The sequence below is a fragment of the Eleutherodactylus coqui genome, chromosome 3 (assembly GCF_035609145.1).
Source record: "Eleutherodactylus coqui strain aEleCoq1 chromosome 3, aEleCoq1.hap1, whole genome shotgun sequence".
NCBI lineage: Eukaryota > Metazoa > Chordata > Amphibia > Anura > Eleutherodactylidae > Eleutherodactylus > Eleutherodactylus coqui.
Genome location: NC_089839.1, coordinates 106,187,062 through 106,207,420, shown reverse-complemented (window position 1 = coordinate 106,207,420; position 20,359 = coordinate 106,187,062). Strand labels below are relative to the sequence as shown.

Here is a 20,359-nt window from a genome sequence, read left to right as displayed (position 1 = left end):
ACATGAAAGTCCAGGATTGCAATGTAATCTCCAGCAAGAAGTTGCTGGAGTTGTTTTCATTAAAAGTCTTTGGGCCTGGATTTTTGGAATGGGTGGCAGGTTGGTAGTGGGGGGATCCATTCCATTTCCTCCACTCCGGCTTAAAGGGCAAGGTTAATCAGCACAGGTGCTGAGGGTGGGCCAGGAAGAGGTGTATATAAGTGGCAGTTTTCAGACTGGATGGCTGCTGGACCCAGGCAGCCTGATATACCTACTGGAGGTAAAAGCCTTGTTGTTTTGTGCACCTGCAGCAAGTGACCTGTACAGGCAGGGACTGTCTGAAACTAATGCTGGAGAAGCTGGACTGTTTTCATGCCGGAAGCCAAGGCTGTATTTTCTTTGATTTCTTGGACTGAAAAATAAACACAGGTCATGCCTGTACTTGGACATTAAACATGTCTCTGTCTCTGACTGCCGAACACCCTGCAAACCTGCACTCTACCGAGCTGCCCTCCCACAAGGCAAAGAGAAGCTTTACTGATGGATTAGGTTACAGTCACTGCCAATAATAATCTATGGAAAGGTAAAAGGGAGAAGGAAGCCAGCAGCTGCAGACACCTAGATACACAAAGTTGCAGCTTCCCGTAGTAAGTATTCTACTGTCTCACCCTATTTCTAGAATTGCATCTACACTGCTCAGTACTGCTGTATAATGTCCTTCACGCTGTTGCTTCTGAGGATGTGCTAGAGAGAGTTAGGGGAGCATGGAGACATCATATTAACTAGCCTCCACCTAACAATTCAGGGTAAACTGATAGAGACCATCCCCACAGAACGGGAAATCTGGTGAAAAGTGCAGTACACATGTCATATAATGGCCAAAAAGTGTGCTATTCCTCATGTGCTCATACATAACACAGTATTGTGCAAATTTACATGAAACAACGCTTTGACAAGTGTTTGGCCGATTTTTCCATCAACATATCTTTGCAGCTCAAAGCTGTCCTGCCCTTGGTTTAGCTCTATTGCAATGGTACTACACACGTTACCCAATAATACCCTATGGTGCCATTACTGCCCTGGGACTCTAGTCAAGCAGCTGGTCTCTAGACCCATGAAATTAGAAGAGGTTCCCCATCTGGATGAACTGCTTACAGACAGTTATAGAATAGAATAGAATAGAATAGGTTTCCTTCAGCAGATAACCTTTCAGAGTCCACAAAGAATATTAGTGTATATGTTATATAGCAATTACCTTAATACTGTTGGGCTACTGCTTCACAACAAAAAAATGGGGGCGCTATTTTGAATCTCCATACTTATAGAGATCTAGCTCCATCAGTCATATTGAGAAGGGCTCATGGAACATATTTATATATGCTACTCAAACTTTTGCTCTTGGCTTCTAGGTGAAAAAAGATGGCGTCTAGTACACAGCACTGGGTTCTTGATTATTTTTTTTTGGGGGGGGGGGGGGGGCTATTTTTTTTTTTTTTTTTTTAAGTAGCATGTTCTCAGTAAAGGGCATTTCAGTGAAAGTGGACAACTTTGTCTCCAAGCTGGAGGTTTTCTTTTAAGGTGGACTCCACGAATGACATGGAAAAAGATTTGGGTGGAGTCTATAAGCTTTAACCTTCATTCATTTAGAAAACTACAAACTGCCCAAACCTATTATTTTTTGTGGGGGTCATAGAAATCCTAGAGCACCAGGGTAGTGCCCATAACCCTTCACAACTCCAAGCTACTAGAGATAAGCCCATGAACCCTTTTGCTGTCCTAAATGACCAAGGATGTGCCCCATTAACCCAGTCTCTTACCTAGACCACTAGAGATGTGACCATTATCTAATTCACTTTTCTAGACCACCGATTATGTTTTCATTAACCCCTAAGGATGCCACTTTTTTTTTCCATTTTCAGTTTTTCCTTTCCTCCCCCCCCCCCCCCCCCCCCCTTTTTAAAAAATCACATCTTTTATTTACCCATCAAGGAAGCTGTCTGAGGGCTTGTTTTTTGTGGGACAAGTTATATTTTTCAGTAATATTATATAATGTACTACAAAACATTAAAATTTGTAAGTGGAGTGAAATGGGGAAAAAACGAAATTTTGCCATCTTGGGGGGGGGGGGGGGGTCCTGTTTCTATGGCGTACACACTGCAGCAAAGGGACACGAAAACTTTATTCTATGGTCAGTTCGAATATAACGATAACAAATTTATAGGGGGTTTTTTTGCTGTTTTTCCCTTTATTTTTTTCCAAATGTGTGTATTTTTTTTTTTTTTCTGCCGCCATCTTCTGACAGCCATAACGTTTTCATTTTTCTGTTGACCTAGTTGTGCGAGGGCTTGTTTGCAGCAGGACATCTTGTAGTTTCAGTTGGTACTATTTTGGAGTACATACGACTTTTTGATCACTTTTTAATACATTTTTTTCTTGGAGTCTGAGTGACCAAAAGCGCAATTCTGGTGGGTTTTTCTCTGACGACGTTCACCATGAAGGGTAAATAATGCAGTACTTTGATAGATCAGACTTTTCCAGACACAGCAATACCAAGTATGTTTTGGGGTTTACTTATTTAGATTATTTAATTATAAATATGGTTTTCTTAAAGTTTTATACCTTATTTTTTTTTAATAACCCTTTTTAAAACTAATATTTACAGGGGACATGACATTGTGATGGTTGGATCGCTCCTGCAATCCTGATGTAATACCATAGTATTACATAGATTGCCTCACAGATCGCAATATTATCAAGCCATCGCACCGCTGCTTATCGGAGCTGTTGCAGGCGGGTGTCGGCTGTAAGAAACTGCTGGCACCCACATTGTATAGAGGGATATCAACCCCCCCCCCCCCCCCAATCCCTTTCTATACAAATCCCAAACCTCCAGGACCTAAATGTATGTCCTGTGGCGTCAAGGGGTAAAAGGAGTTCTCCAACTGTTAATGGTGTATCTACAGGATAGGTCATCAGTAAGTCGGTGGTGGTCTGCCACCCCAGACCCCCACCAATCAGCTGTTCTACAGACGTGTGTGATTGTGTAACTGAGTTGATTTCAGCAAGAAGGTAAAGTGCCCATTGAAGTGAATGCATGTAATACCATGCCTCCCCCCTGCAGTAAGAACGGAGCTGTCTGCTTCCTGCACAAATCAGCTCAGTGCACAAGCACACCAGCTGATTAGAGGGGGTCTCAGATGGCTGACCCCTGCTGATCTATTAATGGCCTGTTATAAGGATAATTTAATCAACGGCCTCTATTACTGCGCATTACACGCGGGCTTAATATGCTGCGTATGTACACCCGTGTGACTGAGCCCTTTGGGCTGCTTCACCTGGGCGTATGCCTATCTGTGTGCACCTCCACACAACTTTTTTGCACAGTAAATTAGTCTTCTTTGCATCGTATCGGCGTATTTACTGTACTTTCTCCGCCTGAAGGATATGCTCATTTGCAGGCGACAAACACATTTGAAATGGCTAATTTAGGCTGCTTTCACACGGCCCAGAAAATCGTGCGAGATTTGTGCGTTTCGAGACGCACAAACCTCACGCAAATATGCTTTAATAGGGGTCATATACATGAAAGATTTGCTCCCGCATGGCTGTGCGTGAAAAAAATGGCGGCATGTCCTACCTCTGGCCGCTCCCCATTGTCTTCAATGGGGCCGAGAAACACCCCGCAGGCCGTGCGAGGAGAACGCGAATGCGATGCAGGGTTTCCCATTGAAAACAATGGGGAAACACATGTCGATCTGACGCCGCTGAACGCCGCGCCGCAGTGCTACTTCCCTGAAGTGATGGGAGACGTTTTTGTCACAAAGACCTCACATCTGCGAGGAAATCGCACGATATCACGCTCACCTGTGTGACCTTAGCCTTACAGCTTCTACCCACTAGCGGGTTTTTTTAACGCTGTGATAGCGCTGTTTTTTTTTCAATGGGACTTTCTAATGTTAAAATCGCAGGAGCGCGGTTTTTTTTTTGGTGATGCGATTTTTAACATTAGAAAGTCCTATTGAAAAACAGCGATATCACAGCGTTAAAAAACAAACCGCTGGCGGTAGAAGCCCTCAAGCAGACTTTTTATTTTGCGTAACCAAAATGTGTAAAATACGGACACGTGATCCCGATATTGCCTGCGTATCGCGAGGACAAATGTTAATGCACACAGATCTGCCGTGTGCAGGGCCGACTCATCGCGACTTATACCGGTATAATCGCCATTCCTGTACACTTACCGTAAGGTAAGTGTGTCACCACCTTGTCACACATTTACCTCCCGGCATGAAGCCGGACTGGTCACGTGATGCCGGTACCGGTACATCATGCACTGGCGGTCGGGGATAAAACCCGTCTGCCGGGCGCAGGCTCCTCCCCGCTTGGCATTTTTTTGGGAACTGAAGCCCCTCCCCTTGTGATAAGAGCGAACCAGAAGCTTTGGGAGGAGGGAGCGCAGGTGTGAGGTGAGCAGGCGGCGGAGGACACGGGGACTATCACGGCCGCCTGATATTGGAGCGGGCGGACTAATACACGCGCTGAGGTGATGAAGGAGTAGCGCGGCGGTGACCAGCGCGCACACACCGGAGCACACACACCGCTAAAGGGGCTCAGGATCACTGCGCGCTGCTCGGCTTCACTCAGGGAGATGTCGGCGGTGAGCGGCACGGAGCCCAGCCCTGCCGCTGCAGCCGGGGGCAGGGTCTTCTTCCAGACCCCGTTAGCCGCCCCTGGAGCCCGGGAAGACTCCCCGCAGGTGTCGGCTCAGCAGCACAAGCAGCAGCAACAGCGGAGGCAGCAGCAGGGGAAAGTGACTGTGAAATACGACAGGAAGGAGCTGAGGAAGCGGCTGGTGCTGGAGGAGTGGATCGTGGAGCAGCTCAGCGAGCTCTACGGCTGTGAGGTACCGAGCGCATCCATTCCCATCATGTCTCCATACAGCTGACGTCACCTGCAGTGCAGACTGTGGTTCCCTGTTATCAGCCATCTCTGGAGATAGTGGGGGGGATAAAAAGGGTTCCAAAAAAAATGTATCTGGTATAAGTGACTAATTGGGCTGCGGTCTGGTTTATCGGTTAACCCTCGTGTGGCACCATATTGGAAGTGGAATGGCTGATGGAGCAGGAGGGTGGCGGTGATACGGAGGGCCCTCGATGGCGGGTCACTAGTGGTGTCAGCTATATGGTGTATATAGGGCTGTACGGTTCTGTGGCACTGACTGGCGGGGATTGGCAGTTGTGGGGGTACGTATAATGCCAGTGTCACCCTCATGTAATACAGCTGTGTTGTCTGCGCGGTACAAGCCTCATCTGTCAGTGGTTTATTAACCAACCCCGTGCTCAATTACTATGGAAACGAGGGCTGGAGGCTACATAGATGGACTTGGTGCCACCCCACTGGGCACTTGTCTCGGCTCTGCCACAGGTGTGGGTGATACACAAGGATGATGTCCGGTCACCGCGCCGCCTCTGTTCTGAGCCTCTCCAGCTGCCAACCGGCAGGCGCTCGTAGGCTGTTTGCGCGGACGGAAACCTGGGGGTTTAGGTGTGCGAGAGACCAAGCGACGATAAGTGAGCGGTTTTTCTCGCTGGCCGACCTGTCGGTGACCCCGTGCACATGGGATGACTTGTGTCCCATATAGACGGGATGATCTACTTAACGACTGCACATGCGCTGAGGTGGTTGGCGCTCATGCAAAGCATCGCTGGATCGCGGGCTTCTTGCTCAGCGCTTCACCTTCTACGTTGAGTGGGAAACCTTTACACGGAGCGAGGAGCCAGCGATCAGCAGTGGTTTATATGGTGACTGGATGAAGATCAGATGCTTACACTGGTTTCGCTTACGTTTTCTTCCATGTTGCCTTTTTGTTTTTGTTTACTCCTACGGGTCACTAATATCGTGGTGGGTGTTTGCTATTCCCCCCCCCCCCCATTTTCCCCTGGAAGGGGACTTTTAGATAAAAAGAAAATCATTTTAACAAGCAAAAGTGAATGATCACTTGGTCTGAATGACGCATGAGGATCGTTTGCTTTTCGCTCCCCCCCCCCCCCCCCCCTTTTTTTTTTTTTTGTAGGCATGAAAATCGTTGGTTTTAAATGGCGCTTGTTCAGTCGTTCTCAGTCACTTATACAGCGAATGTGAAAGACTGAATGAGCCAACAATGTATCTGCTGTCTAAACGGGCTGCCCGAGAGCCAACGAGCCAGCAGTGACGTCACCGGCTCGTTCAAATAAGAATCGGCTCGTCTAAAAGGACCCTAACTAGTTTACAGAGTGTACAGCACTCCTCCCATCTAGTGTTAATCTGTGAAGGGATTTTCCATCACATGTCTTCTAGCTTCATGCAGAGTGAACAGGCAGCCATTCCTAGACGGACTGCCTGTTCACACGGGCTGACGGTGGCTTGGTTTTTAGAAGAGCTGAAGACCATGCGACTCTTGACAAGTGAATGATTCTCACTCTTGGCCTGACGGGCCCACGTTTACACGGGACACCAATCGCATGTATGTAAATGGCCCTTATGTCTGAGGTCATTAGCAGTACGCGGAGTGTGGGTAGTGTGTAAAAGAGATGAGCGATAAAAATGTAGTGGTGCAACACTATGGAGAGCCTTATGGTTGAGTGATCAGCTTAAAAGAGTTTTCCAGGCAGCACCCGGTATACATTGGGGTTAGAGTGGAAGCCGCTGCTTTGACCCTGTGTAGAGGCCTACGCTTGTAATTGTAGGTGCAGCTGTCATTGAAATAAATGGGAGCTGCACTTGTCATTGCAGGCTGGGGTTTCATTGATTTCAATAAGGCCCCAGGATGCAATTACGAGCGCCGGCAGTCACCGGCACAGGGTTGGGACATCGGTGTAGTGGTTGGACAGAAGGAGCAGCCTAACCAATTGTATCATACCTATTGTTCAGGATACATTGGAGAGGGCAGAGGTTAGTGAGGGAGGAGATTGCTTTTGGGCTGCTTACCTTTAGTGCCTTCCCTTGTGTTTCCCATCCATGATTGATGTACATGGAGTGTGTGGTAAAGTAGTTGTATTTTTATTTTTTCCTCTGACTGGGTGACTTTGAGAAGTCTGAGGATAAGCAGCAATCATTAATGACCGCCTTTTGCTGTTGTCACTCTTGACAAATGTGGAGAATAAACTGTTCTAACCAGCCATGCATTGATGCCCGGGGTCTGCCAGAGAAGCTTACGGGAGGACGCCTGGCACATAAAAGGGATCCCCTCTGAAGCTATACAGGATTCTCTAAGCAGTCCATGTGAGATGTATGCTGGGTAACATAATGACATCACATTTAGTCAGTGGACAGGAAGAATTTTTTTTTTTTCCCTTTAGAACTGAATTTGCTCCTGATACTCGACCTTCATATTGCTGTGTGAACAAAGCTTTGAGTGTACAAAGTTTTAAGAGCATAACAAAAGTACACTCAGTACTGCTGCGTTAAGTCTCCGCCGGATGTATGGGTGTAGGCATGGGTTGGCCGCTGTCAGTGACAGGAAACTCCCAGGCCAGGCGGGTTGGTCGGTGTCACTAATGGGGAACTTCCAGGGCATGCCTCCTGCATCTTCCCAAAATGGGCCTGGCAGCTCACACACACGTCACCGGTGGACTCCCTGTTTCCACCTCTGTGCTTACACCCACATGGCCATGGTAGCTGACACAGGTACTGGTGTATCTTGACGCCACCCGAAGCTAGGGTTCCATTGAGGAACACCCCTGTCACACCCCTAGCTCCTGATCGATGCCAGATCTGAAGCTCCTGGAAGGTCCTACTGGGCTCAATGTAAGTAGCCAGTGTTCCCCCGCGTGGTATGGGCTCCCTGCTGTGCTTCTCCAGCGGTGTAATTGCGGCGCCAGCTGTCACAGGGATCTGTGGCCTCCCTGCTGTCCATCTGCCTGTGCACTGGGCTCCCTGATCTCCTCCTCCTGCATGTGTGGGGCGGCTTTCTGTGTCTGTCCCACGGCGCTGCGGCATTGGTGCTGCAGTGGCAGCAGGGAAGGCGCTTCAGCCTGTTGTGAGGTCCCTGCTCAAGCCTCCCCTCTGCGTGAATGCGGTGTCGGCGGGGAAGGAGATAACTGCGCAAGGAAGGGACATCCTGTGTGCAGCTGGCGACCATCTCCACAAATGTTCAGTTGTGGGGCTGTAGAGGTCCACTGTTCTGCCCTGCAGCAAAATGCCACATGCGGCTTCACTGAAGTTCCGTCCAGCCGCCAATAGTGTAACGGCCGCACTTGTCATTACCACTGCAGTGCCCAATAATTGAAGGATCCCGTCATACTGGCAATCCATACAGCGCACTTACACATAAATGGTCTACGATGTGTCAACCACGGCAGCTGAGGGGGTCGTGGCCTGGGAGTTCCCTGTCACTAACAGTAACACTAACATACATCCAGTGGAGACCTAATACACCAGTATGCTCTAGGCGTAGGTCCTCAAATCTGCTACAGTTCTGCACCGAAATCCACATGTGTAAAATGTAGACTTTGCTGCATATTCACAGGAGATTTCACCTCTATGTGGATACAAATGAAATGTGCTTTGAAAATCTGCAGCCTCAGGAGGGCCAGGACAGCGGCGGCCGCCCGTGAGCGAGCATGCATACCTTACATGGGACGGTGCAGGGTAACACTGATAGCAGGTCCGCGGGGATGCCAGGGCACAGCAGACAGACTACCAACAGCAGGCCAGGGAGCACAGCCAGCGGGTGAGGATTACAGGCAGGTGGGGGCCACAGTAGCAGACTGACATGGGAGATGCCAGCAGCATAGACGCACAGCAGCCGCGCGGTGGTTCAGTGGGGTCACCATGCCAGAGAGGAGCACGGAAGGGGACCAGGGCCACGCGTCATCCGAGGGGTGAGTGAAACGAGGCAGGAGGGGAGATCATGGCCAGCCATTCAAATTGGGGTATTGCTTGGTGGAAATGCGCCTTGTCTCCACCCATTCTTCTGGTGGTGACCAGATACAGTAATACCGAAGTTCTCACTGCAGACTTCTAAAATCTGTATGACTGGTAACTTCCTGTGCAGTAAACTTGGGGATAAATTGACCTAATCTGAACTTCTATGGATCTATTTATATACTAATCCTATTCTTTTCTGACGTTACTTTTTCTGGAAAAAAACACTTGGAACTTTGTGTGTGTATGTGGGAGATTTAACACCTTTCTTAGTCGTTAATATTCATTTACTTCTTGTTACGAAACCTTGATTTACAGGGTTTCTGCTGGAATACAAGCCACAAATGAATTGTCCTAGTTGAGGGGAAACTTTAAAGGGCTTTTTTTCTTTACGGTTCATCCTGATTAAACCATGGGCAGCATGAACTCTGGACAAGTATGCCCATTGCCTCCCATGGAGGTTTTATTTTGAAACGCTGCTGAGTTTTAGATTAAGCACACTCTGATGTTTGACTCAGCTGAGTTTCGAGTCAGGGTGACAGGCCATGCAGGCTTCTCCCCACCCACAGCATGCAGACTGACAGCTTTCTCTCTGCTTGTGAATTGTGAGAGCTGTCACGCCGCATGCAGTGGGTGGGGGAGGCCAGCATGGTAGGTTTGGAAGTGTTTCATATGGGATGTAAATATGTGAAAATACTAGGCCGGACCAAATGTGCATTGTAGAGGGATTTTCTTAAAATCCAAGTGATGTGGAGAGACGTGTGTTCAGTGGTCCTGCTTATTTATATATAGTAGTTCTGGAGAATCTGCGTAGGTCAGTGCAGCAGACATGTGTAATGTGTCCGGAGTCTCCTCGGGAGGCCTTCGTCTCATCTGTGGCTGTTGGGCCTGCTCAGTAGGTTACATCTCATCGGCCTGGCATCCCAAGCCTTCTAGTCATCACATCCAAGTTACTGTGACATTTTCAGTATATCTTCACTGACTGTATTTCTAGAGCTCTATCCGAGAAGGACATTTTTTATTTGGAAGCCATCCTCTTTAAGGTGCTTTTACATGGAACGACTATCGTTAAAGAAAAAAAATTAAAACGCTGGACCATTCAAATTTGAACAATCATTCAGTGTAAACATGGCCAGTCAAATGATAGTTTGTTCGCTGAACATTCATCGGGTATTAGTGTATCTTGATGCCACCGGAATCGTGGGTGGCGACAAGATAGTCTTCTTGACAGGCCGGCCGGCCAATAAGCGAATAATTATTGTTTGTAGTTCAGCTCCCTCTCCCATTCCCTCTCCAGGGCATTATCCTCCTCCAACAAAAACTGATACAGGTTGGAGATTCTGCCCTGGGTCACCGGACTGCGGATATGACTCTCAAAGGGTGTTGAGGAGGTCCCCACTTGCCAAGCTCCCTCCAAAGATCTAACATGATGGCACAATTGGAGATACTGATACCATGCTCCAGCTGGGGGCCCTGATTTCCTCAGTACCTCCCGCAGCGTCTTGAGTCCGTCACCCCCAAGCATATCACTCGCCCTAGGGATCTCCTCCGACTGGTCAGCTAGCTCCTATGACACCGGCTTTTAGCACTCCCCATCATTGAGGTACACTAAACGCCGAAGAATAGAACAGGCTCGACTTAATAATCACGGTGCTGGAAAGCGCTGTGTTTGAGGGCCTGTCTGAGAGGTTCCATTGAAAACAATGGGAGTGTTATACTATGATACACCGGTAATCATGGAAAAAAGCGCCTGTGTGAGGGAGGCCTTGGAAGTTTTTCAGTACGTTAAATTCTACCATTGAAGAATGGTAAGGAAAAAACACAAATGGGGGAAAAAAACCGAACCATGCAATTGTTCCCAAAGTGTTAACGGCTAAAAACAAATACATTAGGTGCTTGTAATGTTTGATGTACTCTGCTGGGTGTCCTTCTTGCGCTTACATCAAATAGGTTTTTCACCACATTTTTGTGATCTAATGCCATATTTCGTGCCAAAGACTCTGTGATCTCATTATCTTTGAGGATTCTCTGCCTTTGACCCTAAATGTGTATCATCTCTCCAAGTTTATGGGTACAGCTGTGTGAATACAGCCAGAAAATGTGTGCGCTTTTTGAAGAGACTAGTTGCGAGACGCACAGATCTCACGCAAATGAACCCCGTTCTTTTGCATTTTATACACATGAGCAATTTCTCAACTATGTGAAAGCGGCCTAAATGTCAGAACTTCAGGTCACCAATAGACAGTCCACGAAGCGCTCACCTGTTGCCTGACCATCCTTGAGCAAACTGTTAGGAATACTAGAATACCTGGGTGTTTGATACTACATGGGATTATGAATATGCTTTGTTCTTCAACTCTTGCACTCCTTACTGAGCCTTATAATAGAACAGACTGTAAAAGGTACATGAATATTCATAAGCATTCAGATGACAGGATAACGCTGTGGATTTCTTTTGTCTATTACAACCTGTTATCAGTCTGTAGGTAGTTTTCTACATGCTCTGTTTTTAGCTATGTAGTGCTATGTGAATATTCATGACTTTCGAGTGTGCTTTTAATGGCTTGTCTGTTTGTAAACACTGATAACTGTCACTCAGACTGCCGTTTGAGCGAATTTTGAGCGATCATCTTGCCGTGTACATGCACACAGCGATTATCGCTCAAAAGATGTATTTTGAGCGATAATCATTGTCTAAATGGGCCTTAAGTCATCAGTAGTAGATTGCAAGGGTTCATTACCCAGACCCACTGCTGATCAGCTGTTTGCCAGGCCTGCGTGCTTGTCTATTAAACTGATTTCTGCAGGAAGCAGACTGCTGTGTTCAAACTGTAGTGGCCAGGCTTAGTATTGCAAGCAAAGTTCCCATTAATTTCATTCAGAACTTGGCCTGCAATAGAGAGCCTGGTCACTACAGTAAAGGCCCATTTAGACACAATGTTTATCGCTCAAAATATGTCTTTTGAGCGCTTAATCATTGTCACTTACAGTGCAAGGTGATTGCTCAAACGTTGAGCGATCACCTTGCGCTCCGAGCGGAGGATGCAGAAGACAAGTGGGGCCACTTGTGTTCTGCAGCCAACTGTTCCCCGCTTCAGCATGCTGAAAGACAACAATGAGTGACGGCTTAACAAGAACTGCACAATGTCAGTGCAGTTAGACACAACAATTATCACCCAAAAGACGGCTTTTGAGCAATAATCATTCTGTAAATGGGCCTTAAGAAGGGAGCCGAGCCATCTGCTTCCTGCAGGATTCAATTCAGCACTAGTGCATTGGCCCTATAAACACATGATCAGCATGAGGCCCAGGCAACAGACCTGTCAACCTGGGTAACCTCTTTACACACAGTGTAATCAAATCCTTTTTTTTTTTTCCTGGGCGAACCACTGGGTTGGCAGGTTCTGACGACACTTGGTAGGCCATGTTCACATGCTGCAGCGATATTCAATCCTGATTCACTTCTATTATACTGTACTTTGCTGCAGATTGTTGATGTGAAATCTGCATAGAAAATCTGCCGTATGCATTTACCTTGGGTGAATGGAGAATGAGGATTACCTAGCAGAGGTCCATTTTTAGTAGTAAACAGTTGTCCAAACTAACTCGTTTCTGCAAAACTCCATAAGCGTCCTGCGTGGGGCTGGCACTAGCTGAGGGCCTAAACTGTCAAAGGTGGGTCTCTGGTTTGATGGCCAGGGTCGGAGTGAATTGGGGCACTTTTAGGCCTCATGTCCACTAACTAAATGGAATTGCGGAATCCGCAGTGGATTTTGCCCATAGGGAATCATTGGCCATCCACGGTCCATTAAATTGATTTTTGCACCCGCGGATGGCATTTTAAAAGAATTGCCTTTTTTACGCGTGCGAGAAAAAACACGCAGCATGCTCCATTCTGCCGTGGATTCCACTCGGATCGGCAGCATTGCTATCACATTGATAGCAATGTGTGCAGATATATGCATGCAAAAAAAAAAAAACTATTTAAAGCGAATCCGCGGCAGATTCTGCGTGGATTGTATTTTTCAAGTGGACATCAGGGCTTACACTGACCGCTTATCACACAGATTCTCACTGAATCGTGGGAATCTGAAGATAGAACGACTAAAAATTTGCCGTTTAGATAATGCAGACATATAGATCAAATGACAATCTGCCTGTGCTAACATGCTATCCTTCTATGAATGAGGCAGTCGTTCGTAATGTCTCCCGCCCGCTGAGCCTACATTTACCGAGCGATGATTGCCCAGTGCAATAGTCCTCCTGTACACCAGGGCCCTTACAATTCCCCACTCCCACCCCCTTCTTTGAATGCACCTTGAAATATGCAAGTGTGGACAGCTAGAAAATCTCTCACTAAATACAGGTTTCTGATAAGTCACTTAACATACAGTAGAACCAAAACCATTAATCATGTAAATGCACCAATATGCAGAATAGCATGGAGTTGGCATGAAGGTGTGTGAGATTGCAGCTTTCCTGAACGTCAGCATCACTCGGAGGAAGAAATTTCATATTTCTGAATGCCTATGCAAAGTGAGGTTCTAGGAAAAACAAATGGTGACATGTAGAATATTTGTGACTTGGTCATACAAAATTAAAGACACTTTTGTGTTTACTCAAATGTGTGTATGTCCCCCATATTATGCACATCATGGCACGGCGCTAAAATCCCATTAACTTCTATTGGGCCTAACACACCTGTGGTTTTTAGAACGCATGTGAGGAAAAAAGCTGCATGTCTTGTCTTGTTGCATATGATGTACTAATATAGGATATGGTGATCTGACATACGCAGCAAATGTGCATGTTATATGTATTTTGAGCAAGACACATACACCTGTGTAAGTGATTCCTAAAAAGGATTTTCCTAGATCAGTAATACTCTTGGTTTCTAGAAAATGTTGAGTTATTTATTTCAGAGTAATCCTGTACACTCATCACTGGGAGTCCCACCGCAGGCACTGACTAGGTGATTCAGAGAACGACTGTCCCAGAGTCCCCCTAGTGAATAGAGCATTGGTGCATAATATGCATAACGTTGGCTCCATTAAAGGGGTTGTCCCGCGCTGAAACGGGGTTTTTTTTTTTTTCAATAGCCCCCCCCCCGTTCGGCGCGAGACAAACCCGATGCATGTGTTGGAAAAAAAAAACGGATAGTACTTACCCGAATCCCCGCGCTCCGGTGACTTCTTACTTACCTTGCGAAGATGGCCGCCGGGATCTTCACCCTCGGTGGACCGCAGGTCTTCTGTGCGGTCCATTGCCGATTCCAGCCTCCTGATTGGCTGGAATCGGCACACGTGACGGGGCGGAGCTACGAGGAGCAGCTCTCCAGCACGAGCAGCCCCATTCAACATGGAGAAGACCGGACTGCGCAAGCGCGTCTAATCGGGCGATTAGACGCTGAAAATTAGACGGCACCATGGAGACGAGGACGCTAGCAACGGAACAGGTAAGTGAATAACTTCTGTATGGCTCATAATTAATGCACAATGTACATTACAAAGTGCATTAATATGGCCATACAGAAGTGTATACCCCAACTTTGTTTCGTGGGACAACCCCTTTAACTTCTGTGGGACTGACGGAGATGCCTGCCTGCTGTACTGGACTATTCTTTATATACGGTGAATGGAACAGTTATCACACATGCACACTACAACTCCATTCACTAGGGGGACTTGGAAACTGCCTTGCTCATGATCGTGGTTGGTCTTAGCAGTCATTAATTTGTCTTTTCTAGGAGTAGGTGAGAACAGTAGTATTTAGTGGGAAAAGTCCTTTAAATTGGCTTCTAAACTATAATTTGTGTCACTTAATTAAGTCCATCTTGGGCATCTTTCACATCTGTGCTAGGGATTCTGCTTTCCTGCTCCCTTCAGGGAGCAGGATAGGGAACTCCCCGCGGCCGAACGGCTCCACCTGTGGACTGAACCACAGAAGGAGGCAGACCTTATTGACAATAATGGGGGCTGCCCGGTTTTGGGGACAGAAGAAAAAGCGCTGCATGCAACACTTCTAGTATTTGCAGCCAGACAGAAGCTCCGGCCAAAGATTCCGATGCAAAAGTGAAATCGGCCTTAAAGGGCTTGTGGTCCAAGAACAAATCAATATTGTAAAACCAGTAATTGATTCTTAAGCCTCTAATATTTCAACTCAAAAGAAACTGAAGATGAAAAGTCAACCAAATGACTAATACATAGATATAGATAAAATTTAATAATGTTTATTAGATACTTGTTAAAAGAACATGGGTTTACACTGACACACAAACAAAAATCAAAAAAACGAAACAGGAAAAACCAAAGAAGAAACCCTGGTTTGGAGATACATGGGGATTCAGCACTTTTGATAGTGCATAGAGGTGAGTATGTTCAACCCTTGTTGGATATATAGGGATAGCCCGGAGGAGTTTAATACAGACACCAATTCCTGAAGAATGGGTAGTAACGAACACGTTGGTTATGAATACACAATTTGTGTTCGAATCTATTCAGACAGAGTGTATGTATCCCATTGGGCAGTTAGAGACAGATCGCCAATGTCGACCTATAGTCGTATCCTAGAAACCCCAGTATACCACAATAATCATAAATTTGTTTTGACGGGGTCTGGTTTATTATCTAAATAGGTATTATCAACCAGAGCCCTCAGACGAGAGTAGATACTCCATATATCACACGGTAATAGCTCTATGAGGTTCAAAGAAAGGAAAGAGATATTCCCAGTTAGTTTTTTCCTCAAATAGAGCAAAAGTGCAAAAGGAGCCTAGACAAAGAGAACCACACTACCCCTAAAGAGTGGTCCCATCCACAGTCAGATGGGGCTCCGGGTGTGTGGTCAAGATAGAGAGCAAGAGGTAGTGCCTGCGGCTCTAGTGGTGAGCGGCCGGCTATGAGGTATTGAGGCTAGTGACAGGGGTTTTAAAGTAGTAGCTCCTCCTTCAGAAAGGAGGGGAGAGAGCTACATGACCTATCAGGGACCTCAAAGGGCGGTCCTTTCCGCGCTGGTGTCCTCAGTTAGAATTCTTATAACGATTCCCTTACTTATAGTTTATATTTCCAGCCCTGTGATGGTGGGCAAGTTAGTAGCGAGCGGAGCTGTGAATGGCCGCATAAATCTATCTTTTAATATAAGTCTACCCTAGATATGGCATGCTGACAAGCGGTGAACTTATAGATCTTTATTTTTCCGCAGGCCAGGGCCAAACTCTGGCATTGTCCTGGTAGACTTACGCTGGCACAATTAGCTTGCGTCTGAGGGCTCTGGTTGATAATACCTATTTAGATAATAAACCAGACCCCGTCAAAACAAATTTATGATTATTGTGGTATACTGGGGTTTCTAGGATACGACTATAGGTCGACATTGGCGATCTGTCTCTAACTGCCCAATGGGATACATACACTCTGTCTGAATAGATTCGAACACAAATTGTGTATTCATAACCAACGTGTTCGTTACTACCCATTCTTCAGGAATTGGTGTCTGTATTAAACTCCTCCGGGCTATCCCTATATATCCAACAAGGGTTGAACATACTCACCTCTATGCACTATCAAAAGTGCTGAATCCCCATGTATCTCCAAACCAGGATTTCTTCTTTGGTTTTTCCTGTTTCGTTTTTTTGATTTTTGTTTGTGTGTCAGTGTAAACCCATGTTCTTTTAACAAGTATCTAATAAACATTATTAAATTTTATCTATATCTGTGAAGGGTTCTAAAATTAATATATATAGATTCTCATACCACTGTGACTTCTTAAATGACTAATACATGAAGCAAATCCTACCAGATCGTATACAATTCAGAAAAGGTTGTTGTGAATCCCTTTTCTACGTAGAGGACAGAAGTCCTGTTCAAGGTCAAATCTATTAGATCGAATGTACCAGTAGCATATAAAACGTAGCCGCCCTCACCTGGTGTCCAAAGCAGCCGCTGGTACAGGTAAAGAGCAGCATTCAACCTGTAGTACTGTAGAAGGACGCCATTAGATGGCCAATCGGTGCATGCACTTCAGTAATACAGGGGGGCTTACTGGGAATTACCATGCTGATTGTCAGGTCTTTCAGCCAATAGCATCAGTGTATGTCAAAAAATATTGTAACTCGAGGGGTGTTAGGTTAGTTTTACATCACAATTTTTACATCCAATACTGGTTCCATCTGCTTTCCATCGTTGATGCAGAAAACTCCATATGGAAAGAATCTTGGCACAAGGTTTCTATCCTGCCAGTCTTTACGTGGATAGAAAATCAGAGGAAACTTTTCTTTCTACCTAGCTAAAAAGACCGACTGGGACAGGAATCTTGTGAAATAGAGACCAACAGTTCGTTTGTTAATGGAGGTGGCATGGGGCTGAGTGAGTGATTTCTATATTTTCTTACACTTGCCCATTCTCTGGTTCCTGCGTTTATCATCTGACTAACCTCTCGCACTGCACGGCTCTTCAGATTGCAGTGCATTCACTCTCCCATAGGCTTGCATGGGGTAGCGCGCAAGGCAATCTGAGAAGAGTTGTGTTGCAGTGTGGCACACGATCTTTGGCGGGTGAAAGCACAAGAACCAGGGAGTTGGTGAGTCTAAAGAAGTAAATTGCCTGACTCCCTGCCACCTCCCATAACAGCACCATAACTTAGGTTCCCTTTAAAGGGGTTGTCCCGCGAAACAAAGTGGGGGTATACACTTCTGTATGGCCATATTAATGCACTTTGTAATGTACATTGTGCATTAATTATGAGCCATACAGAAGTTATTCACTTACCTGTTCCATTGCTGGCGTCCTCGTCTCCATGGTGCCGTCTAATTTTCAGCGTCTAATCGCCGGATTAGACGCGCTTGCGCAGTCCGGTCTTCTTCTTTTCTGAATGGGGCCGCTCGTGCCGGAGAGCGGCTCCGTGTAGCTCCGCCCCGTCACGTGCCGATTCCAGCCAATCAGGAGGCTGGAATCGGCAATGGACCGCACAGAAGCCCTGCGGTCCACTGAGGGTGAAGATCCCGGTGGCCATCTTCACAAGGTAAGTATGAAGACGCCGGACCGCGGGGATTCGGGTAAGTACTATCTGTGTTTTGTTTTGTTTTTTTTAATCCCTGCATCGGGTTTGTCTCGCGATGAACGGGGGGGGGGGGGGGGGCTATTGAAAAAAAAAAACCGTCTCGGCGCGGGACAACCCCTTTAAGTTTTTAGGCTAGATTTACAAATGCCCGTATTGCACATGAGAAACTTGGAAACCAATCCCATTGGTCAGCCCAGACCTCAGTCCTAGAGCCAACCGATATGCACGGACTATCCACACTGAATGCCCTTTCTTGGCTGTGAATACGGACGAGGAAAAGACCTGCTCATAACTCGCTCATAGACTGTAACAATGGGACAGTTTGTGCTCTGTGGGCTGCATGGCTGTGTGAATTGGTCTTTGGCTTGTTTGTTCATAATTGGGATTTGTATAATAGACCACATTTAATTCATGCAGAATACCAGGTAATTCTAAAGGGTTCTCTTACTTTACTTGTAACTATAGGCATTTGCCTTGTTTCACACCAAAGTGAAGAAGTCATTTGGCCTTGATATTGTGTCTTGTTTTTGCAAGATCAATAGGTTTAATAGTGAAACCTGCGCATGATGTCGAGGCATGTTTTTCCATAAGAGAATTGCATTGTTACTCCATACACGTTACTTCACATTCCAGCTTCCGACTTTGTTGCCCTTAGGCCGTTGCATATATCTGGCGTTGGGATGATAATTATACTTTGGTTTCTGTTGACTCATTGTGATATATTAAGAAGCTGTTTTCATCCTGTACATTTTATTAGAAGCCAACCATGTGCTCACATCAGTGTTTCTGTAGCAACCGATGCATTTCCTGTAGCTGCCAGAAACGGTGGTTTCAGCAGTCGATGGGATTGATCTGGCTTCTTTTGGAGCCCTTCAAAAACAGATTGGTCATGTTGGTTATGGCTTTGTAAGCGTTGTAAATGTACAGCTCACTCTAGATCTCTAAACTCGGAGTACAATAAACCAGAGGTGTAACTTGAAGCTTCTAGGCCCCAATGCAAAATTTGAAACTGGGCCCCCAACTGTAATGTCTTAATCCTAGTACTGGACTCCCTATATGGAGTGGAGAGGCCGGCCCTATTGGCCCCCTAAGGCTGCTGGGGCCGGGTGCAACCGTGTTCCCTGCATCCCCTATAGTTACCCCCCCTGCAGTAAACCTTTAAGTGGTATGTATTTTCTGAAAACCTTACCCTAACAAACCTAAACTTCATATGAAGCTATGGACTCTTATTATTGCTTCAGGCTAGTGTAATAGTGTGGGCCAGGTTTACTCAGTGGAATTAAGCCCCATATTACCAGTATTGTTACTGATCATGTCAATAAACTTCTAGCATTAGAGTCCCATGACATGCACATGTGAATGACAAAAATAGCATGCATTTATCAACCTTTCAACACTTCTGGCATAGCAGTTGTTCCTGACAGCCATCACCCCAAGGCAGTGGCTGGAACCTGAGATAAAACTTTTGATTCCAAGTACATAACCTGTTGTGAGGCTGTGTTTGCCTGCTCATTAGCCCCTGCCAATGGCAATCATGTTAACCTTTTTTTTTCTTAAACAGTTTTTATTAAGCCATAAATATAAAAAAAAAAATGCCTGTTGAGCTTTCCCATAATGGCTACAATCTAAGATTTAGTTTAGGGCATTGAGAGAATGAGTGGTGAGAGGAAAGAAAAAAACAATATACCAAAAAAGAAATGTATCCCTGAAATGGCAACAGAAAAGACTTCATTGTAACATCAGTGACCTGAAGGGTTGTATAAGCAATGAAGGTGTGGATTATATTGCATACCGCTGAGGCAGGTGACTACAGAGGTACTAGGATTATGCAGACTGCAGCCATGTAGACAAAACACAGGAAACGAAACAGTCAACATTTCCAACCAATGGATTAAATGGCCAGGTGCAGTACACCTAGCTGTGACAATACAGTAACATGTGTTTAAGCCCTCATACATATATTTAACCCCTTAATGACATGGCCTATTTTGGGCTTATGGACGCAATGATTTTTAGCGTATTTTCTTCTCCATTTATCAAGTCATAACTTTTTTTTTCATTTTTCCGTCGACGCGGCCGTATGAGGGCTTGATGTGGCAAACTGTCGTTTTTATCAGTGCCACTTTTGGGTACATTTGACTATATTGTAAATTTTTTTTTTATGCTAGCAGGGAGAGAAAAAACATCAATTCTAGCATTTAGTATAGTAATTTTTTTTTTTTTTTTACAGCGTTAATCATGCAGCATAAATGACACAATCCATTTTTTCTGCGGGCCGGTACAGTTATGATACCAAAATTCCTACATGTTTTTTTTCCCCTTTTCTGCAATAAAACCTTTTTTTTTTTTTTTTTAAATCGCTGCATTCAAAATCCTGTAACTCTTTTATTTTTCTATGTACAGAGCTCTATGAGGGCTT

General features: G+C 45.7%; 1 protein-coding gene across 1 annotated transcript in view; it reads left to right on the top strand.

Moving 5' to 3' along the window:
- The first annotated feature begins 4,401 nt into the window (after positions 1-4,401).
- Positions 4,402-20,359, top strand: part of PPP1R14C (protein phosphatase 1 regulatory inhibitor subunit 14C) — a 38,953-nt gene continuing 22,995 nt past the window's right edge. Inside the window, exon 1 of the mRNA XM_066595931.1 lies at positions 4,402-4,882. Within this exon, the coding sequence (XP_066452028.1) occupies positions 4,628-4,882 (255 nt within the window). The 5' untranslated portion in view covers positions 4,402-4,627. The remainder of the gene's footprint in view (positions 4,883-20,359) is intronic.